At 44.7% G+C, this 18,497-nt stretch overlaps 1 protein-coding gene across 1 annotated transcript in view; it reads right to left on the reverse strand.

Annotated features, from left to right (window-relative positions):
- Window positions 1-1,713: 1,713 nt before the first annotated feature.
- LOC144110524 (uncharacterized) overlaps window positions 1,714-18,497 on the reverse strand; it is a 52,968-nt gene continuing 36,184 nt past the window's right edge. The window contains exons 16-23 of the mRNA XM_077643512.1: window positions 18,207-18,371; window positions 15,209-15,335; window positions 10,710-11,663; window positions 9,459-9,781; window positions 9,227-9,292; window positions 9,021-9,095; window positions 6,688-6,806; window positions 1,714-5,203 (exon numbers count right to left, since the gene is read on the reverse strand). Of these exons, the coding sequence (XP_077499638.1) occupies window positions 6,705-6,806; window positions 9,021-9,095; window positions 9,227-9,292; window positions 9,459-9,781; window positions 10,710-11,663; window positions 15,209-15,335; window positions 18,207-18,371 (1,812 nt within the window). The 3' untranslated portion in view covers window positions 1,714-5,203; window positions 6,688-6,704. The remainder of the gene's footprint in view (window positions 5,204-6,687; window positions 6,807-9,020; window positions 9,096-9,226; window positions 9,293-9,458; window positions 9,782-10,709; window positions 11,664-15,208; window positions 15,336-18,206; window positions 18,372-18,497) is intronic.

An 18,497-nucleotide genomic window follows, 5' to 3' on the forward strand; every position in this document is an offset into this window, starting at 1 on the left:
TCCATGTTATTTGAAATCTGGTTTCTTAGCGTTTTTCCTCGACAAAAACGCAGCCGCCGCGGTCGGGTTCCCGGGTTCGAACCCGGCCGCGGCTGCTGCTTTTTTATGGAGGAAAAACGCTAAGGCGCCCGTGTGCTGTGCGATGTCAGTGCACGTTAAAGATCCCCAGGTGGTCGAAATTATTTCGGAGCCCTCCTCTTCTTCTTCTCTCTTCTTTTCTCTCTTCCTTTCTTCTTTCACTCCTTCCTTTATCCCTTCCCTTACGGCGCGGTTCAGGTGTCCAACGGTATATGAGACAGATACTGCGCCATTTCCTTTCCCCAAAAACCAATTATTATTGATCTAAACGCTCCCCAAGTTCCTACTGGAGTAAAAAAAAAAAAACACCACTTTGCGCTGTCTGCACCGCCACCTGGCATCTCCTCTGCTTCTGGTCTGTCGTGTTACGACAGTGAGCATGGCGGTATTGTAATGACGGTGAGTGATATGCCCTCTTGGTTACCATCGTCGCTTGCTGGCTACTCGCACCCGTTGCTTCATGGGCGTCTGATCCGCTACATGATGTCGGAATGTCGCCCTTTTATGCTGCAGTAAGCTACATTGAGCTGTTCCTCTGAAGACTCCAGCATGCTACCAATATGCTTTCTTCACGCCGCCACCGCCGCTAGAGCCCCCACTTAGGTCTCATTCTCACGGCGTGCTTTGGCATAGTTCGCGCGGTGTGTTGCAATCAACTACAGTCTAGTGCATCGACATGGAACTGCGACGGAATAGACTTTCAACGCCGAATTACTTGATGTATCCAATGAGGCTACATTGTTTTTCAGTCACATTAAAAACCAAGCTTTAAAGGCATGAAGTTGAAAGCAAACACTGTCATGCCTTGTTTCCTCTTCACCACTGGACATGATGGTGTTGGGTAAAAATAAGGAGTATGCATTGAGACAAAGAGGGCAATATCATTAGCAATATGGATAAGATAGTTAAAGTAGCCAAAGGGTTACACACAAATCTATACAGTAGCCAATGTCATCAGGACGTAAACGAGAGGCAGTAACCCACAGCCATGGGACATCCCACCATTAGTGAAAGAGGAAGAAAGCCTTAGGCTCAATTCAAAGGGGGAAAGCAGCTGGTGAGGATCAGGTAACAGAAGATCTGTTGAAGTACGGATGGGAGATTGTGCTAGAAAAACTAGCCACCCTATATATGCAATGCCTTATGACCTCGAGAGTACCAAAAGCTCACAAAGCACAAGCCGATCACAAGCAAATGGCATCTGCCACTGTCGTCTAAGCCACTGCTGGGGTTCCGGATGGCAAAAAGAAGGCGTGCTGCAAGGTCACACGAGAGCAGTGCAGTTGCCCAAGCTGGGTTGCTGACTGCCTGTGCAGCTCCCTGAATGTTTCCGCCGCTGGCACTGCTGTGAGAAGGAGCCTGAATTGGGATGCAATAAATGGCAACATGCTTGTGTTCCATTTCCGTGCGTAGCAAAAATTTTGATCCTTTGTACTCCTAAACACCTTCCTTGTGTTAAGGAGTAAATAAAATACTTCATACATGAGTAAATAAAACCTGCTTTTTGGGTGTACACCAGAGGACGAGCCATTTACTCCATTTTGGGCGTTTTTTTGCTGTGTAAGCCAGTTACTAAGAGTGTTGCGAAGTCCCGGCTACGCCTTGTGAACACACACTTGACTCACATGCAGTGACTCACAAATCACCAATTTATTTGCTCTTGTAACTCATATTCATGAGAGTACACAGCGCTGTTCGAGCAATCAAGACAAAATATACAAGATCCAGCGTTAATCACACACCAGACAAGAAATAACAAAGGAACGAAGTCAACAAAGAAGAAAAACATCAACAAAGTGAGCATCAACGTAATCTTGAGTTTGTGAACGTATGTGTGCACTCATGCACTATGTACAAACATTATATAATTACAAACAACTGGTTCCAATACAGGATATCTTCAGAGTGAAGGTGACAGTGACGCTGCTATAGCGTGCAGTCTATCTAAGCTGTTCAACGAGGTGTATACGCATGCTATGAACATGAACACAGTGTTTGAACTTCAAGAGCCTGAATTCAATTGGGGGCAGCCTTGAACACAGCTGCAGCGCTGGCATAACAGAAAATGGCACACAAGCCAGCCATAGTGCCCTGCCCAACCAACTTGGCCCTGCCTATTGTAGTGTACGTAGATCGAGGCACACACAAGTGCTCATACTGTTCGCTGCAACTATAGAAACACCTAGTTATTAAAAATACGCTCCTACTTCACGTGACAGGAAGTGAAATCTGTACAAACGTGTTCTTCACATTAACATGCAGACTTTTATTAGATCCAAGGATCTCTCTTGGCAATCAGTCAGCACTCTGTTCGCTCTAACCGCCTGCATGAACATGAATCTTCAGGCTGTGCTGCTAATCGTTGAAAGTTGATGTACAAACGCACAGAGTTTCGCTATGTGCGGTGCAAAAACCAGAAACGCTGGAAAACATAACTCCAACAGACGCAGCCCCAGCTCAGAGTTACGTTTGTTATTGAAGAGTGCTCTTGATAAATGCAGGTCTAATAACATCGCTAAGCTCTTTAACACTGTGCTTTCAACTAAGCTCTTCAAGCGACACCACAATTTTAGGTGCACACCAAAAGCGAGACATCTACACGCACTTAAGCGAGTTTTGTCCAGAAATAAGGCAATGTCACACAAGCATTTTCTTCTGGTTCCTCTCATCCAAACTTGCACTCACCCGTCAACAGCTGAGCAAATTCAAGGCGGAGATACCTCCAGTGGTATTATGTTATCACAAACACTTGCATGACAAGCCTTTTTTTTTTTGCATGATATGTTTGCTGACGTTAGCACGCACAGTGTCAACATGCACTGAGCTATGTAGCTAAAAGTCTCTCTTGTTGAAGTTGAGCCTTGAGGTCACTGTACGTGCGACAGGTAGACACTGCTGTGTCTCAAAGGAAAGTAGAAAAACATTAACATGCCGTCTCTGTTGGACGAAAACCCAACACAAGTGCCAGAGCTGTGCAATGCACCTCGATAACTTTCCTCGGCAAAAAGCTGGGATAGGCGTTTGTAAAATGCAACTGTTTTCAAGCAACTTATATATACACATAATGAAAGCCTGAACACGGCATTTGCACTGAGTAGTATGTTTCTGTTCACAACAGTAACACATGCTGAGCATGCTAACAAACGGTTTTCTACAACTACAAATAACCACTGGCTTAACGCAAACATTGTTCAGCAGTATTTGACAAACACTGAAGCTCATTTCAGCTGATTTCGAATCTCGTTGATCTTTTATATTTCATTTTATGCAGTTTTTTTGAAAATTGACACAATAAAATTTTTATCAAAAATAAAAAAAAAGACAGCATTGGATAAAGAAAAAAGCCTTATGGTATCTTCCACCGAATCTGCCACCGAAGCTGCCTCGAAACCAGTGCGAGGCGCAAGGGCCCACAGTAATGGAGCACTATGTGCTCAGGAGCAATTTATTAAAGATGAAATTGCGCTCTGGTGCGCACTGGGCTGCACCAGTGCACACCAGTGCTGTTTATTGAAGATGCTATTGGCTATCCACCAGAATGTGAAAGCCGCAAAAGAGAAGCAAAAAAGACAAGAAACAGATGGATAACTGTTGAGTCATTTTGTACAGACTTGAGCACATTCAGCACTGAGACAGACTGCTCTTGTGAAATTGCAACAGTAAATGCTCGATCTTTGTGTGTGTTGTTCACCATGCCCATGAGTATTCCAGAGGTGAAAATAAATAGTATAAATAATACAAATTCAAATGAAAAAAAATCAGTAAGGTTGAGTACTGCTTTCAGCAAAAAATAAAATAAAATGATGCCTACCCAAAAAAAGATAGGCAATCTTTACAACTTATCGAGCATAAGATGTTAAAAATAAAAATGTTTCACTCGGTTTCTAAACCAAGTGTCTGTTCAGTGGAAAGCGCAATGTATGGTGCAAAAATGAGATAACTCGAAATTGCTCAAATATAACAAGGGTATGAATATGCAACGCATTCTATGTACAGCTTGCATGGAGAAGTGGGCGCAAAAGCGCGTACTGCTAATGCCATCAAAGGATGCAAGCTTAACACAATGGCAAAAATCTGCCCAAACAGCAAGCGTGCAGCTTCTGTGCACAACCAACTGAAGTGCCCTGCACTTAACAGCTCTCATCTTGCGCTTAACGTGATGAAGACTGAAAATAAAAAAAAAAAGACAACAAGCGTACACAACAGTTGCAGACTTATATTAAGCTGAGCCGTTTGCATTTCATGCTTAACCAGCCATAGTACCCCACAGAAATGTCGATTGGTGTTAGAACATAGTTCTCATCAGAAAAGGATTGAACCTCGGCAAGTAACCTTGCGCGCTCACTTTTAGAGCTGACTGCATAACCTAATGGTATCAACAATGCATGTGCTTTTGTTTTCTCTTGACATCAAAACAAGTTTATGAAAACATGGTTGTCTGCAGAACAATTTGCACTAAAATTTTTATGGATAGGATATAACAAACAATCCTGCTAAGGGTAACGTCACTCCTAACGAACACGAAGCAGCCATCTAAGAGAGGACAGAGGAGGTGACACCAGCCGTCGAGCAGATATATTGCAACACGTACAACGTTCTTGACAGCAAGCCACACACGCAAGCAAGTTTAACGAGCTCAGTGCCACTGCATGGTTTGCTAGGCTGGTATCGCAACCTTTGTCTCGTGTATCCACTTGAGGGTTTCTTTGATGTCACGTACGTGGCGCTTTCAACGACCCAGTACCAGAATGCAGCAGTCTCGCGCTAAATGCATTTTTCCCGACTGTACGAAGAACACTGGTCAGGTACATCGTGGACAAATGTCGAAAGCACCTCCACCATGACACGTGGCTTCGTCCTCCGCCGCACGCTGCTTCACAATAATGTAACAACTCCCAAAAGGGCAGCGGTTCCAGCTGCTGTACAAATGTGTGTGTGAACGTGAGTCCAAAATGGAAGTGGCATTCATGAGACAGGGTGAGACTGAAAATGAAAGTTGCGGATTACGTCTTGTTCATTCTTGAGCTGGTCTTCCAGGCCTGCAAGCGTGGATATTAGCACTGCCTTGCGGTTCCTGTGTCCTGCTTCGGGTGGAAGGTTGAAGAGATGACCATTGCATTCGTTTCTGGGCCAGAAGATGCGTGAAAACACATTGAAAGGGAGTGCAAGTACTTCAAAGTTGACGCAAATGTAGGCAATGCAGGTCACCACAGTCACCACTGAACAGTACAACAGTGAACAAGGTTCGAACACAATGGCTTGAGGTTGAAGGAAGCTAACAATACTCGCGCACAGTGCTTTAGGAAGTGTCAAGTTCATCCACCTGCTTTGCTTGACCCATCTGCTTTGCTTGAGTGTGGTTTGTACGGACCAATTATATATGAAGCCTAACGTATACTGCCGATTACAAGTCGCCGTTTTTAAAAAAAGATTACCTTCCAAAGTCGGGGGTCCACTTATAACCGGAGTACGAGGAGTCGTAAGGTCGATCTATATGCGGCATCAAAAGTATGCATTTACCCGCGTAATGAACCCAGTCACATAATGAACCCATCTCCACTTTTATCGTTGAGAATTAGCCTTTTTTTTTTTAACTGTTAGCTTTTCTTAGCACATTCTTCAGTTTCATGCTATCCACAGCGCAGACCTTGACAGTGCGCCAAGATGCTGCAGAACGATAACACAAAGGCATGTTATCTTTTGATGAGAGCTTCTGTGGGTGGCGCATTTGGCAAACTTGGCAGAGCACTAAGACGCTGTGACATTTGACAGAAGTGCCGGCTGCTAATTGACATTGCCTGTGTGGCATTTTTCCCGTGCATCATCTCTGCACCGATACCACGTGGTGATCCGTGCATAGTAATGTCTTAAGCGTCATTGCAAAGAAGACATGCCGCCAAAACGAAGGGTCTAAACTCGTTTAAGGGACACCGAGGACAACCACATCAAATTTTTGTTCTCCATAAAAATCGATTCTATGACTCTTCCCGGCTATGCTGCGCCATCGTCATACAACCGTCACCTCCACTTTTTGGGCTCCGACCGAACGGCACAGATCAAAGCGGACACTTCCAGAATGTGCGCCCTGGATTCTGCACTGCTCGATTCCTCTCATAGCTTCTTCAGCTCATCCAGCAGAGGTCTGTCAACCTTAGCTATGCGAGTGGTTATTGCTTCTAAGTCTATTCTGCTGTGATGCTGTCATACAAGAGAGCTACACTTTAGAGTGGAAATGCCACTTATATAACAGACCGATGCGATGAAACACATCTCTGATCTTTCATAAGTCTCAAAAGTGGAGTACAGAGGAACCTCAATCTCGCTTTGCAATCACGTCTGATACGAATTTATGGGAGATATACGAGTTTTTAAAGCGCCCTGGCCAGAATGTGCTGCACATAACATGATTCATGCTGAATCAAAGTGAGCTTTTAGAGTTCGGCTAGCTGGTGCATGCAATAGTTTCAAGAAAACAGCGAGGAGACGGGATGTGCTGACAGACTGAAAAAACATGGGCGCTGCTGCTATATTGGTCTCTCCCCACGTCTTGTCTCCGTGCTGTTCTCTCAGCATGTGATCGAGCTTTTTGAAGCGTATGTGTGAACTTACAACTGTTGCTGCTACTGTCATTGCTGTCGCAGAAGAGCGAGCCTGACTTTGGGACCGGCGCTGACGAGTGCTCCCAGGGCGTAATTCACTTCGGCACTAGAGACATCCAAATCGTCCACCTACAACGGCAAGTTCAGAAAACCTCTCAAGTCTTTCACGCTTGGAAAAGAACTCACACTGTTAACATCACCCACGCACGTGTCACATAAGAATAGAAACACTGTGCTTTGGCTTTCACACCTCACTGGCACGTCTCGCATGGCAGGATTCTGGGGACGGTGCTCAATGACACAGCTCTTTGTCACGTGTCGAAAAAACATATATTCTAATCTAGATGTGACAAGAAGTGACAAGCTATTAGAGCTCGGCAGAGCAATGAATGCACGTGTTGCCTTGCCTGAGGTCTCATGTATGCTGACAATAAAAGCTTAAATCATAAAAAGTAATTGCGACAGTCCAAAGTTTGACAGTTGCCAAATAACTAGCGACAAAGTTCTGGTGAAAAGAAATATTGGAGTACAGGGGTGAGCAGGCTTGTATAGGGCGGTTGAGCACTGTGATGCAGAGAGAATGAAGTGAAATATCAGCGCAGCTGCTTCGCTAGGGAAAAGGTGCTTATGCCTGCAGGGTTTGTTACGTACGTGTATCCAGCTGTGCTCGAGTGCGAGTATTGCCTGTGAAACTCAGTACCTGCTGTAAAATTCTGCTTCCTTTCTTTCAAAGAGCACCATTAGAGCACTTTATTTTTTATTTACTTATTTACAAATGCTACCATACCGTGACATTGGGACATTGCAGGAGCAGGTAAAGAAATTTTCACAAAACGCAACAATAGAAAGTACACGACTGCTGGAGCGAGTACAGATATGTTCACATAAAATACGATAACATTAAGAAAGCACATGATTAGGTAATTCACGCACAGAATGATTGCCAGGCAGTTGACGTAATGTGCCATCTGAATTATTTCGTAATTAGTGTGTAAAAGGAAAAATGAAAATTTAAACCAGTCTAAAAATTTCATATATGGCAAGATGTTAAGCGGGTTAGAACAGCAAGTGGCACGCGCCGAACAGCTGGCAAAAGAAAAGGAGGCGTCAGCATAAATATGCTTGTTGATGATCTTGTGAAAAAGAATAATGCGTTCACACATGCGTCTGTGTTGAAGTACTATGTCAAATGATAAAGTACGAGCGTGAAATTTTACTTACTTATTTATTTATTTACGAATACTGCAGGCCCTTCTCGGGCCCATGCAGGAGTAGATACAAAGTAGAAAAAAAAATGACAATGGCGGATTGAACAAGAGAGACAGGTAAATGCACAAATAAATACAAAATAACAATTTAATCATTACAGAAGCATCACAGTGGGAATGATGTTGGATCAAAGTGATTAACGTGTTATAAGATTCGACTGTGTTGCAGCTCACCACAGTAGAGTGTAGTTTATTCCAGTGATGGCTAGCTGAAGGGAACAAGGAACATTTGTGAACATTAATGTAGCTCATGGGTTGACGAAGTGCTTTCATATTGATAGTCCTTGAGGAGTGGCGAAATGGTTCCTGAAGGTAAGTTTTTTGTTATCTTGTTAATGTGGGACTTTCGACAAGCGCGCTCACCTCTGTACCATAAGCAATGAAATTGAAAGAACATTTTATTGAGACCATGATAAAGGAACTTTAAAACGGAGTAGGCTCAGTACTGGGCACTCATTAGGACAAGACTCACAATCGGCCCATGCAAACACTTCTAGCCAACAACATGCCCAAGCTAAGGCATCCCGTGATGTGCTACCACAGTCCATCAGAGTATATTGAAGCCCCTGTTCACCACCTAATGTCAAACTTGGCCCGCTCTTCAGTCGTAACCTGCCTACCCTCCTGTTAACTGCAGAATGATCATTTGCTGAGCGGAGATATACTACACAAACAAGCCCAACACAGTTGGCTCTTTTATCGCGAAAGCTGTTATACAGGGACATCTCCGGCGTATTCAGCGATGGCCGTCGACCATGTATCATGTGACGGTCATGGATGCACGGTCACGGTCGTAATGTGACCCACCCACATGACTAGCACTAGGCATGTGACCATGTGCATACAGTGATCATTGTGATGACCTAGGTTGCCACAGTCTGTATGTCTTGGACTTTACTCTGTGTTTTGGGCACTAGATAAGACAGCCTGTGGCACAGCTGTTGCTAAGTTTAGCACGTTATGCGGCAGAGTGGAAATATTTGCTAATCTTTATTTTTATTTTCAGTTTATGTTACTATGGAGGTTCCTTGCTCAAGTAGTTTGCAAGCAGACAGACAAAACAAGCAATACCAACCTTCAATATTTTGTCCCCAACCTGCAGCTTTCCAGCTGCTGAGCCCTGTGGATTGACCTCCTTCACGAATACTCCCTGCAGAAAAAAAAAGAGAAAGAAATAAACAGTACAGAAAAAGAAATTACAACTGGGCAAGTTTGCAGACCAAAACAAATGTGCCAGAAATAATAAAACCAGTCCAGAGCATAGCAAAAAGGGTGCCATACCAATAACGGTGGTCTGTTTTCCAGGACAAAATCGGCCTCCGAGCCCTTCTCCAGCACGATCTCATTCTGAAACGAGCGAGAAATGAGAAACGCACTCGGGAAAGCTCCAGACGAAACACTGAGCACATAAGCAATCACTTGCACCCACTGACCAAATTAAAACAGCTCATGGTGATTCGTGGTCACGTAAAGCCGTATTCCATACGCAAATCTACATTTACAGTTCACTAACATGGTGTTCCTGTGAATCTGTCGACGAGCGGCCGGGTACGCTGCTTCGTTGGAGCAAGAACTCTGGCTTTGGTGGCGGCGTTGGCGCCAGTGTGCTGGCCTCGCCCGAATGTGTCCTTGGCCGCGGGGGCAGAGGCGGTGCCGGCTGCTCGCACTGCTCCTGTGCCACCCTGAAGCAGGGGGCGGGGCCGCCTTCCGGCGTAGCGCCCTCCGATGTCAGGCTCGAGGGGTCCTCGCTTGGCAGGCACACAGAAGACGAAAGCGAGGAGCTCGACTGGGACGGTGGGAGGTCCTCGCCTTCCGCATGCGGCGCCAACTTCTCAGCTGTGGCATGAAAGACCAAACTGGATTGATTTGTATCCCTGCTCTTGTGATCCCAACAGAATTTGTAGAAATTTAAGGGGCCAGAGTGGTGGCCAAACTCACTGCTATGCGCATCAGTGCAGCAACAAATAAATCTGTTCAAACCGCGATTATCGAGTGTATAATACAGAACACACAGATTCAAAGAAAAAAAAGCTATGCAAAAAAGTTGACAGACAATTACGATAGTCGGTAATGTGAAATTTGAGCCCAGCTCTTCACATGACAATTCCCACCACTGGCAGGTGGCCTGTTACACTGCTTGCCACCCTCCGGGATCTCCCTGTGGTGTTTCGACCTGCCAACACGCCACCCGTCGCAAGCCTACACATGCCACCTGTCAGGGGGCGTGTTACGCTGACTACACCCATGTCGACTACAACGCGGAATCCACGAATGGGTGCCTAAGAGGTGCGCTTCAAAAAGGGGTATTCTGGTTTCCCTGAGAAAAAGATGGACAGAGTGAGGGGGAAAGGAAATGTGGGCGGACGGTTTGTGCCACCATACAGGATACAGTGGGCAGGCAAGATTAGGCCACAAGTTACAAAAATAACACCCAGAATAAGGCCTAGACTTGGCTTTACACTGAAAAAGGACGCTGATAACACTGATAGTGTTTCATGCTTTGAATTCCAAGGCTTGGGCAGTGCACACAGTTTTCAATGAGCCAGATATGCTCATGCAGCTTGAACAACTGTGACCTTAAATCAACTTTGACCTTGCAACTATGCAACTATGACCTTAAAATCAGCATCGAAAACACAAGTGTGGAAGTGTATACTAAATGTTCAGTGTGGCACACCTACCTCAATCGATCAAAAACGTCTACAAAGTCTACCATAGTGCTTCTGCACTCTGCACTGGCAAGCAGTGACAACTAAGAACTTACGTGCCCATCCTGGCTGTGGGCTGCGACGCACCGGCAAGCTGTAACCTTCCTTTGAAGTTCGGACATCCCCGCAGTACTCAGGCAGAAGAAAAAGCGCAGGTCCATCAACCGTTCCACCAGCCACAGGCTTCAGAGGATGCGGTGCCTGGACCGTGTAACTTTGGACCGGTGAACCAGCAACCTTGCGCGGCGACCTTGTCATGACCCTCGGTGACACCGGACTCGACCCGCGCCTTGGAAGTGTCCTCACTGGTGAGCAGGGCGCTCCACGAAAGTACTGAACGGTGCCATCCGGGGGGTGCGACACGGAGTGGCCTCTGGGCAGAGTCACCGTGTCCCAGTCACTGGAGTACCCGTCGTGGTAGGTAGCTGGGGCCCTGGCTGGCTGGACGTAGGTTTCCTGATCGCTTTTGTAACCCAACTGCTCTTGCGAATCTTCCGAGACAAGCCGGTGCTGAAACTTCTCTGCGAGGCTCGCTCTCGACGATGGGGGGTACTTGTCAAATGGACGCCGTGCCACGCGATGGGGTGATGACGCCATCATGTGACTCGGCATCAACTCGGGCATTTCTCCGAGGTACTGCTGCTGCTGTTGTCGCGTGTGATCCCAGGAGGCCACTGGGCTGCGGGGCGGCGGCATACTTGAGTGATGAGGATGCAATGTGTTGCTGTACTGTGGTGCTTGCAAACTGTGTACGGCGGCGAGCTGTGGCGACGATCCCTGCTGCTGCTGCTGCGCTTGTGCTGCGACTGGCACAGACAGATGCTGCTGCTGTGATGATGATGATGATGCTGGGTGATGTTGATGGAGGTAGAGGTGCTCTGCGTTGGCTGCGTGCGGTCCGGCCGGGGTCTGTTGATGCGCGTAAAGAAGCTCGGAAGGTGTGGCTAGGCTGTGGGTGCTTATGTGGGGTACCGGGCTGGGTAACGGACTCGCTACGGCCCTGACGGTTTCTGCGTTGAGAGCGATGGAGAGACATACGAAAGGGCATTCAGTGGCAGACATAGCTGCAAGGACTGTCACTATGAGAGAGAGAAAGAGAGAGAGAAAGAAGAAACTAGGTAAAAGCGCTCCAATGGCACGTTATGATTGGACAAAAGGAAGAGCTATGCAATCTCACCAGTAGCAAAACTTTTCATATGTTAAAAAAGTTTAAAGAAAGCCGGAGAGTCATTGCTGTTGTTATTATTCTCGATTATAAATTACTAGCTACACCACCATCAAGGCATTTTGCACAGTGGTACAAGATACATATTTCCGTTGCCCACGTGGTAACAATAGAAATAAAAATCGAAACAACACAATGATTACTGCTGCTATTATGAGTGAATGTATACACAAATATTAAATAAAAAAATAGAAAGAAAGAAATGGTCTGCACCGAAACTAATTCAGAGATTGTTGCACGAAACTCATCCTCAAATAGGAAGTCAGCGAACTCCAGCGGCAACTTAGTATGCCTGGCGATGGCGAAAAACAAGCTTTAAAAAGCAAGTTTATCTTGCCCGCACTATGCCCGCACTGCACACAACAAGCGGTCTCGTCGGTTGCTGACTTGAGACTTCTACAATTAGGCCCAGTCCACACTGGTCACAATGCGACATTTCTGATTGTCCAGAATGCAGTTGATGAAGAAAATGTCCACTTTTCACCAAACTACATGAAACTGTACGGCCACAAGAGGTTCGTAATCAATATGGTTCATAAGAAGCACACTTCATCGTTGCTTTCAATCCCAATGTTTGCCTTTGTGAAACCGAGTCTGCTGGGCATTTTATTTTGTTTCCCCTGATCTGCCTTCCCAGAACATTTAATTTCAATCTTCCTTATTTTGTACATGTTTTCTGCCAAAATAGATATGAAATACAAATAGAAAAACATATCAGCTATGTGGAGAGAGAATTTTCCTCTTGCAAAGCTCCCTCCATCTCATGATTTCTGCAGAACGGATTCAACATTTAGCTTTTAAACTGAAATGCAAGGACATTGCATAGCAAATCAAATTGGATAGGCAAGTGTCTGCGCGCTTTCCTTGTCCGTGTCTCTGCGCTGTTTCAATTACATTGCATAAATACTCTTATAAGGCAAGCACAACAAAATTTGAAGGCAATTTGTGGTATTTTTAAGGAAAGCTGCAATTCTTGTCAGTCACTGAATTGAAAGACATCTTCGTATCAGCCTTACCTAGAAATATTTAGCGTGGTTCTTCGGACAAAAGGGGGTCTGGGAAACCTTAGGATAATGATGGTAACAAGTGTTGTAGTTTGTGAAAGCTCAAAAACGGCCACAACGCAGAACTTTCTTTAGTAGCATTGTTGGTGATGTCTTTCTCCTTCCTTTTCTCAGTTAGTAGCAAGCTCACACCTCACCCCGACTGCAATTTGCGTATTAATCAACCCCCCCCCCACCTCAAGTTTAGACAGCATGATTTTGAAAAACAGGTCTACCTATACGCGGGTAAATACGGTAGTTGCTGAATAGTTGACTCAATAAGCACTAGGATAGAGCTTGAGAAAGAACTATGTGAACCAGCTATACAAATGAAAAAAAAAAACTTCTAATGATGACACTGCAATTACCTACGAACTAATGCATAAATTTTACAGTGAAAATGACTGAGTCACATTCCCTGAGGCCTATGAAATGCAGCCATATGCAGCCATATGCAGCTATATGCAGAATGCAGCCATATGAAAACATAAGTTCACAGTGAAAAAGTAGGCAAAAAGTTTGTCCAGCTGTGGCCAGCTTTGAACTTGCTCATTAGAAATGTCTGGTCCAGGAGTGTAATTAAGCTAGTGCACTGGTATGTGTGTTGGCAAGATTCTGTTATCGACCGCGTTCACGAACATTGGGGGAGCTTGTAAACACCGCAGGTGGCCAGGAGATTGCCGGTGCCACCTTCTCCTACTGTTTGCAGTTTGATTATCATGTCATTCGAGGACCGCTCCAGGTAGACGTGTCTAGGATGTCTAGATTAAATGACTGCATGTGTAAACAAATGTAGCGTACGTGACAGCACATCGCACTACATGAGAGGCTTGTGCAAATCAGAGAAACACACAACTGACCGAACCGAACGCCCACACATTGTGAGCCGTTTTTCCAGCATCACAACACATTTATTGTGATGTTTTCAAAAGATGTCAGCTTCAAAATGATGTTGCATACTTTTTAGTACATGCTCTTCAAAGTACTAGTGGTTAATGAGTCGTCACCTTCATAGGTGCACTGTAAAATGAGATAATTTTCTCAAGTTTTGTTTACATCTGTTTCTATGGGCTACACACCCGCTCCGATAAACCCACCTGAGGGTAACTCCGGCATGCATATATTGTGGTGTTTTAAAGCTATACTGGCTTCAAAACGATGTTCCACACTAGTACATTCCATTCTGAAATGTGCTCAGCTCTTGTCAGCGTAGAGGCAACCACATAGCTGCAGTCTGAAATCAGAAAACCAGTTCGGACACTTCTGTTTACATGCATCACTGTCGGCCGTACCCCAGCTGTTACCCCCAGCCGGCAACAGCTGTGTCACCTCATCTTGCTTACATCACAGACTTGAGTTGATCAACACAGAGCATGTGGTGGAGTTCATAGGTGCTGTGTTTGTAGCCAGGTGTGCCCACGAAAAAGACGAAATGGGACACTTTGTTCTTTACCTCAGCTTTGCAATCAGGTGAGACTGCATAGCTATAATACACCATGGCATGCAGCAGGCAAGAACACACTAGTGCGGCCAAGTTAGCTGATCAGTACAACACATATGGGAAGAAGCAAACATGCAAGTTGATTGTATGTTTAAGTGCTGGAAGACCGTTTACCGTAATAAGGTTCCCCTAGAAGGGAAGGTGGTCACCAAAACCAACCTTGACTTAGCCAAGATGCTCGAGAAAACAGATCATAAGAATAAGATCTTCACTAATCTCGAAGCTTAAAAAAAATCACCTCGCTGCACCACGGAAACTTGAAGTTCTTTAGTTTCTGTGTCCTTCAAAATTAAGAATGCCCAGTTTTTGTTCTATTTAAGCCAACGATGAGCTACTAGCCATTTTCAGCCTGCTCTGTTCTTTATATGTAGAATGTCGCCTTGCGTACACCTGAGCCTGACAACTGGCACAGTGCGATGCAGCTGGTCCGTCAAGTGCTCCCTAAGATGACATCAAAGTGGAGGGTAACAATGCAGTGTGTCTAGGATACCAACCGCTCTACAAAGAGCGCAAAAATACAAAAACAACATGCTGGTGTTTTGCGAAAGGAGCTGTCCCATTTTACGGCTGAGCGATGTTCTGCATAGGATCCTGCATGTGTTTTTTAAAATGCGCAGACTGCCTACCTCCGATTCAAATCCCAAACCCCTACTGCTCGCATTGTGGCTGGACTCGAATGCACAGGCTTTACGGAAACGCCATTTTATAAAACCACACTGGACACATATGCAAGTTTCGAAGAAGGCAGAAAAAAAAAAGTGCCAGTGGTTCCGCAGCGTTGTTTACCTAGGTCAGTGCACATGGGGACGTTGTTGTTTGTTGCAAACGAGCTTTGAGTGGGTTGGTGACAGGCAAAGCTTTCAGCAGGAACGGGGTTAATGTCCTGCTGGTGCCTTAGGATGCAAGGCTCGTGCTATGAAAAAAACAAACAAACAATGAAACAACACAGGGAAGTTAGCAAAGCGAAACATGTACAGCAGCAAAGTGCACCTGTGATTCTGCAGTTTCATCAGCAAGCTGCCTCAGTAAGACCTGCACAGTGTCATGAGCTCCCCTTCGTTATACTGTCGCATCATGCAAAAGCGAATGAGAAGAAAACCGGAAATATTTATTCAGTGCCAAAGAGCATGGAACTGCATACCAAACATTACAATTAACTACACTGTTCTGCTTTAAGGACTATTACCAGTGCACAACACTTGGCATGTTATGCTGCACTGTCACTGGTTCTATTCATAATTAAAAGCTGCACTGAACTCTCTTATGAGCCAATAATGGCATCAGCTGATCGCCTATTAGCATACACTCCTGCTACAAGAAATTGTCACCCGCAGCAAATATGTTTTTACAATGTGACTCTCTGATCCCAGACCTACACTTTAACCACCGTAAAACCGAATTTCACATCTGCAGTTGGTGCAAAAATTGTTTTATGATTGTGAGGTAAACTGATAAAACTGCAGACAAGTGTGACGTTTTCCTGAAAGGAGCGACCAGAGAGGGAACTGAAGTAATAAAATCAGCTTCGCAGGTATCCTGGAGAAGTGAGCTTGCCAGGAGTGGTCGGGCCTCCGCTGCTGGGACATTTGATGTGCAACACAGTTTTGAGGCAGTGAAGGTGCACAATGTGCAACGGCAAGTGTAAAAGCACTGGGCTTCTTTCAGTGAAGTGAGAATCACAGCAGTGAGACAAACAGCGAAGCAAACATGTAAAAAAAAACGACGCAAAAGCCAAGTCACTCATTTGTAGTAAAACCGTCCCGCAGAAAAAGTTGCGAGCCAACGCTCCACTGCCAGATGCAATGCACCTGCTAACAAGCTAGGCCTACACTTTAAAAAAGTCGCACCTAGAGCATTTCTTACAGGCACATTTGTTTTTGAATTGCATATTTAGATGCTGATGGTGTTCCGCACCATGATGTTTTGTGTGACTGTTGTGTTCAACACATGAGGAACATCATCCTCACTATGTGGAACATAATCAATGCTACACATCATTATGCTTAATGCTCCTCATGTTGTTTGAAGGTAAGCAATGAATGATGAGGATTAAATGTTAAGTGGGTAAAGGACACTCAATGCAACAAGAGAGGTCTGCCATTCATATCAAGTCCTTACACCATGATGGATACTGAACAAATATGCCCGTGAAAAAAAAAAAGAAAGGAATGCAGGTGCATGTACCGTACTGTCATCAACATAAGACAACATCACAAATGCAATGAAGACATGGCTTGCATTTCTTAACAGCTTTTACTGCCAACAACATGTTCTTTCAGAGCTCAGACTATGTATGCGAATGCATAATAGTACATACTTCCATGTTTACTGCAAACTTAGACGCAGTTTTCACAGACTCTTTTACAAATGATCTTGTCAAGAAAGAAGCTTTCAATCAGTACAGTGAACTCCCTTAGTATATCTTGGTGTATTTGCATATTTTTTTAGAACATTATAAATAATTTTATGACTGCTCTCACAAAATTTCACTGTAATATCTCAAGACAATTTTTTTTTAATCTTGTCTCATGAAAAGGCTGCAGTTTTAAGAAAATGTAGCGAAAGGTTGGTTCAACATTCATTGTGTTCCTACAGATGTGCTACAGGAGAAGACATTCTTGAAATTGCTTTTTTGCAAACCACAAATTTTGGGTCTTGAATTTTTGCGATGCAGTGTCTGTTGACATATCTGGAGTGAGAAGAAAATTTCATACCCGAAATCTAAAATCCAAAAATTTGAAATACAGAGAATGCCTTGACCTACACTATGATTCTAGGGGTGCAAAAAAGTAAACAGTTCAAAACCGACAAAACAGTCGCGCAGAAATCTGCTCTGCAAGGTGAGTGTCTCGGCAGAGAACCGTAATGATTAAAACCGCCCATTGTTTGAGTGTTTCCACGCAATGCAGAGCCGCCACAATTAAAAAGAAAAAATTTTTTTTACTAACGGTTTTTTACAATTTTTGACAATTTTTAACACTTTTTTTTCACAATTTTTTATCAGTCCGTTTTTGCAGCAAAACTTGGGTAAAGCACTAAATAAAGACTAGGCATACACGTGGATATGACAATAAAAAATAAATAAATTTTTGGGCCATTTTTTTGGATTTCAAAGGCGTGTCTCTCCTTACCACTCCATTTAAGCCGAGTTCAGGGGCTACTGTGAGCTTTTCCACAGACAATGCAAAGAAAATTCATAAGACAAGCAATTAAAATTGCACATAATGGCAAATGCGATCCCTAGAAAAGTCACACGAAGATAATCCAATGGGTTTTTCATCACACGTCTTTCCAGCGTAGAAAGAGCAATGAAGAATTAAGCTTGGCCTTATATGTGACAAGTAATAAGATGTATTCTACTCAATACGTTCACTGCGTCAAGGGTCACCAATGGGTCATGCCATCTATTTATGCTGTGCGGCTATGAATACTGAGTCATGCAATGAAGCCACTGGACAGCACAGCTTTTTCATAGAGCCAGCAAAAAAGCATGCATGCCAGATCACTTTTACCGTCTGTTGCCAGTTCAAAGAAGCTGGCTTCACCGGTGGCTGACCGGTGGGCCAGGTCACACTGAAGAGAATTTTAAGAATGGCTCACTGGTGGCCACAACACGCAGGGACTAGGGCTCCGAAAATTGCTGCCGCAGTGAACGTTTCAAACAAAGTAAACAGCTGCAAAATAAGAAGCTGGTTGCATGCATTCCCAAGTGCCTCAACTGTTACAGCTTATTAGCAACACAACATCCTTTCACCCCTGCCATTGTCTCAGATCGTCAACTCACGGGTCTGTCTGCGTGCACCTGAGCCACATCGGCAGCAGCGTTTGCCGACGGCGATGTGGGCTGGACGATTTTAGCTTCCCGAACCACCACTTCGGGCGGCGGCAGCAGAGGCTTTTCATGTCCAGGCCTTTCTCCTCGACCGAAACCATCCAACCGAGACGTTGGCTGCACGGCAAAGACAATGCGAGATTGAAAATGTATTTCAGTTGCTCGTGCAATGAAATAACTCCACAGTGCCGATTCAAACAGCACATGTTAACCCTTTCAAGCAAAGCTCATTATTTCAACTCA

The sequence above is a fragment of the Amblyomma americanum genome, chromosome 11 (genome assembly GCF_052857255.1).
Source record: "Amblyomma americanum isolate KBUSLIRL-KWMA chromosome 11, ASM5285725v1, whole genome shotgun sequence".
In the NCBI taxonomy this organism is placed as follows: domain Eukaryota; kingdom Metazoa; phylum Arthropoda; class Arachnida; order Ixodida; family Ixodidae; genus Amblyomma; species Amblyomma americanum.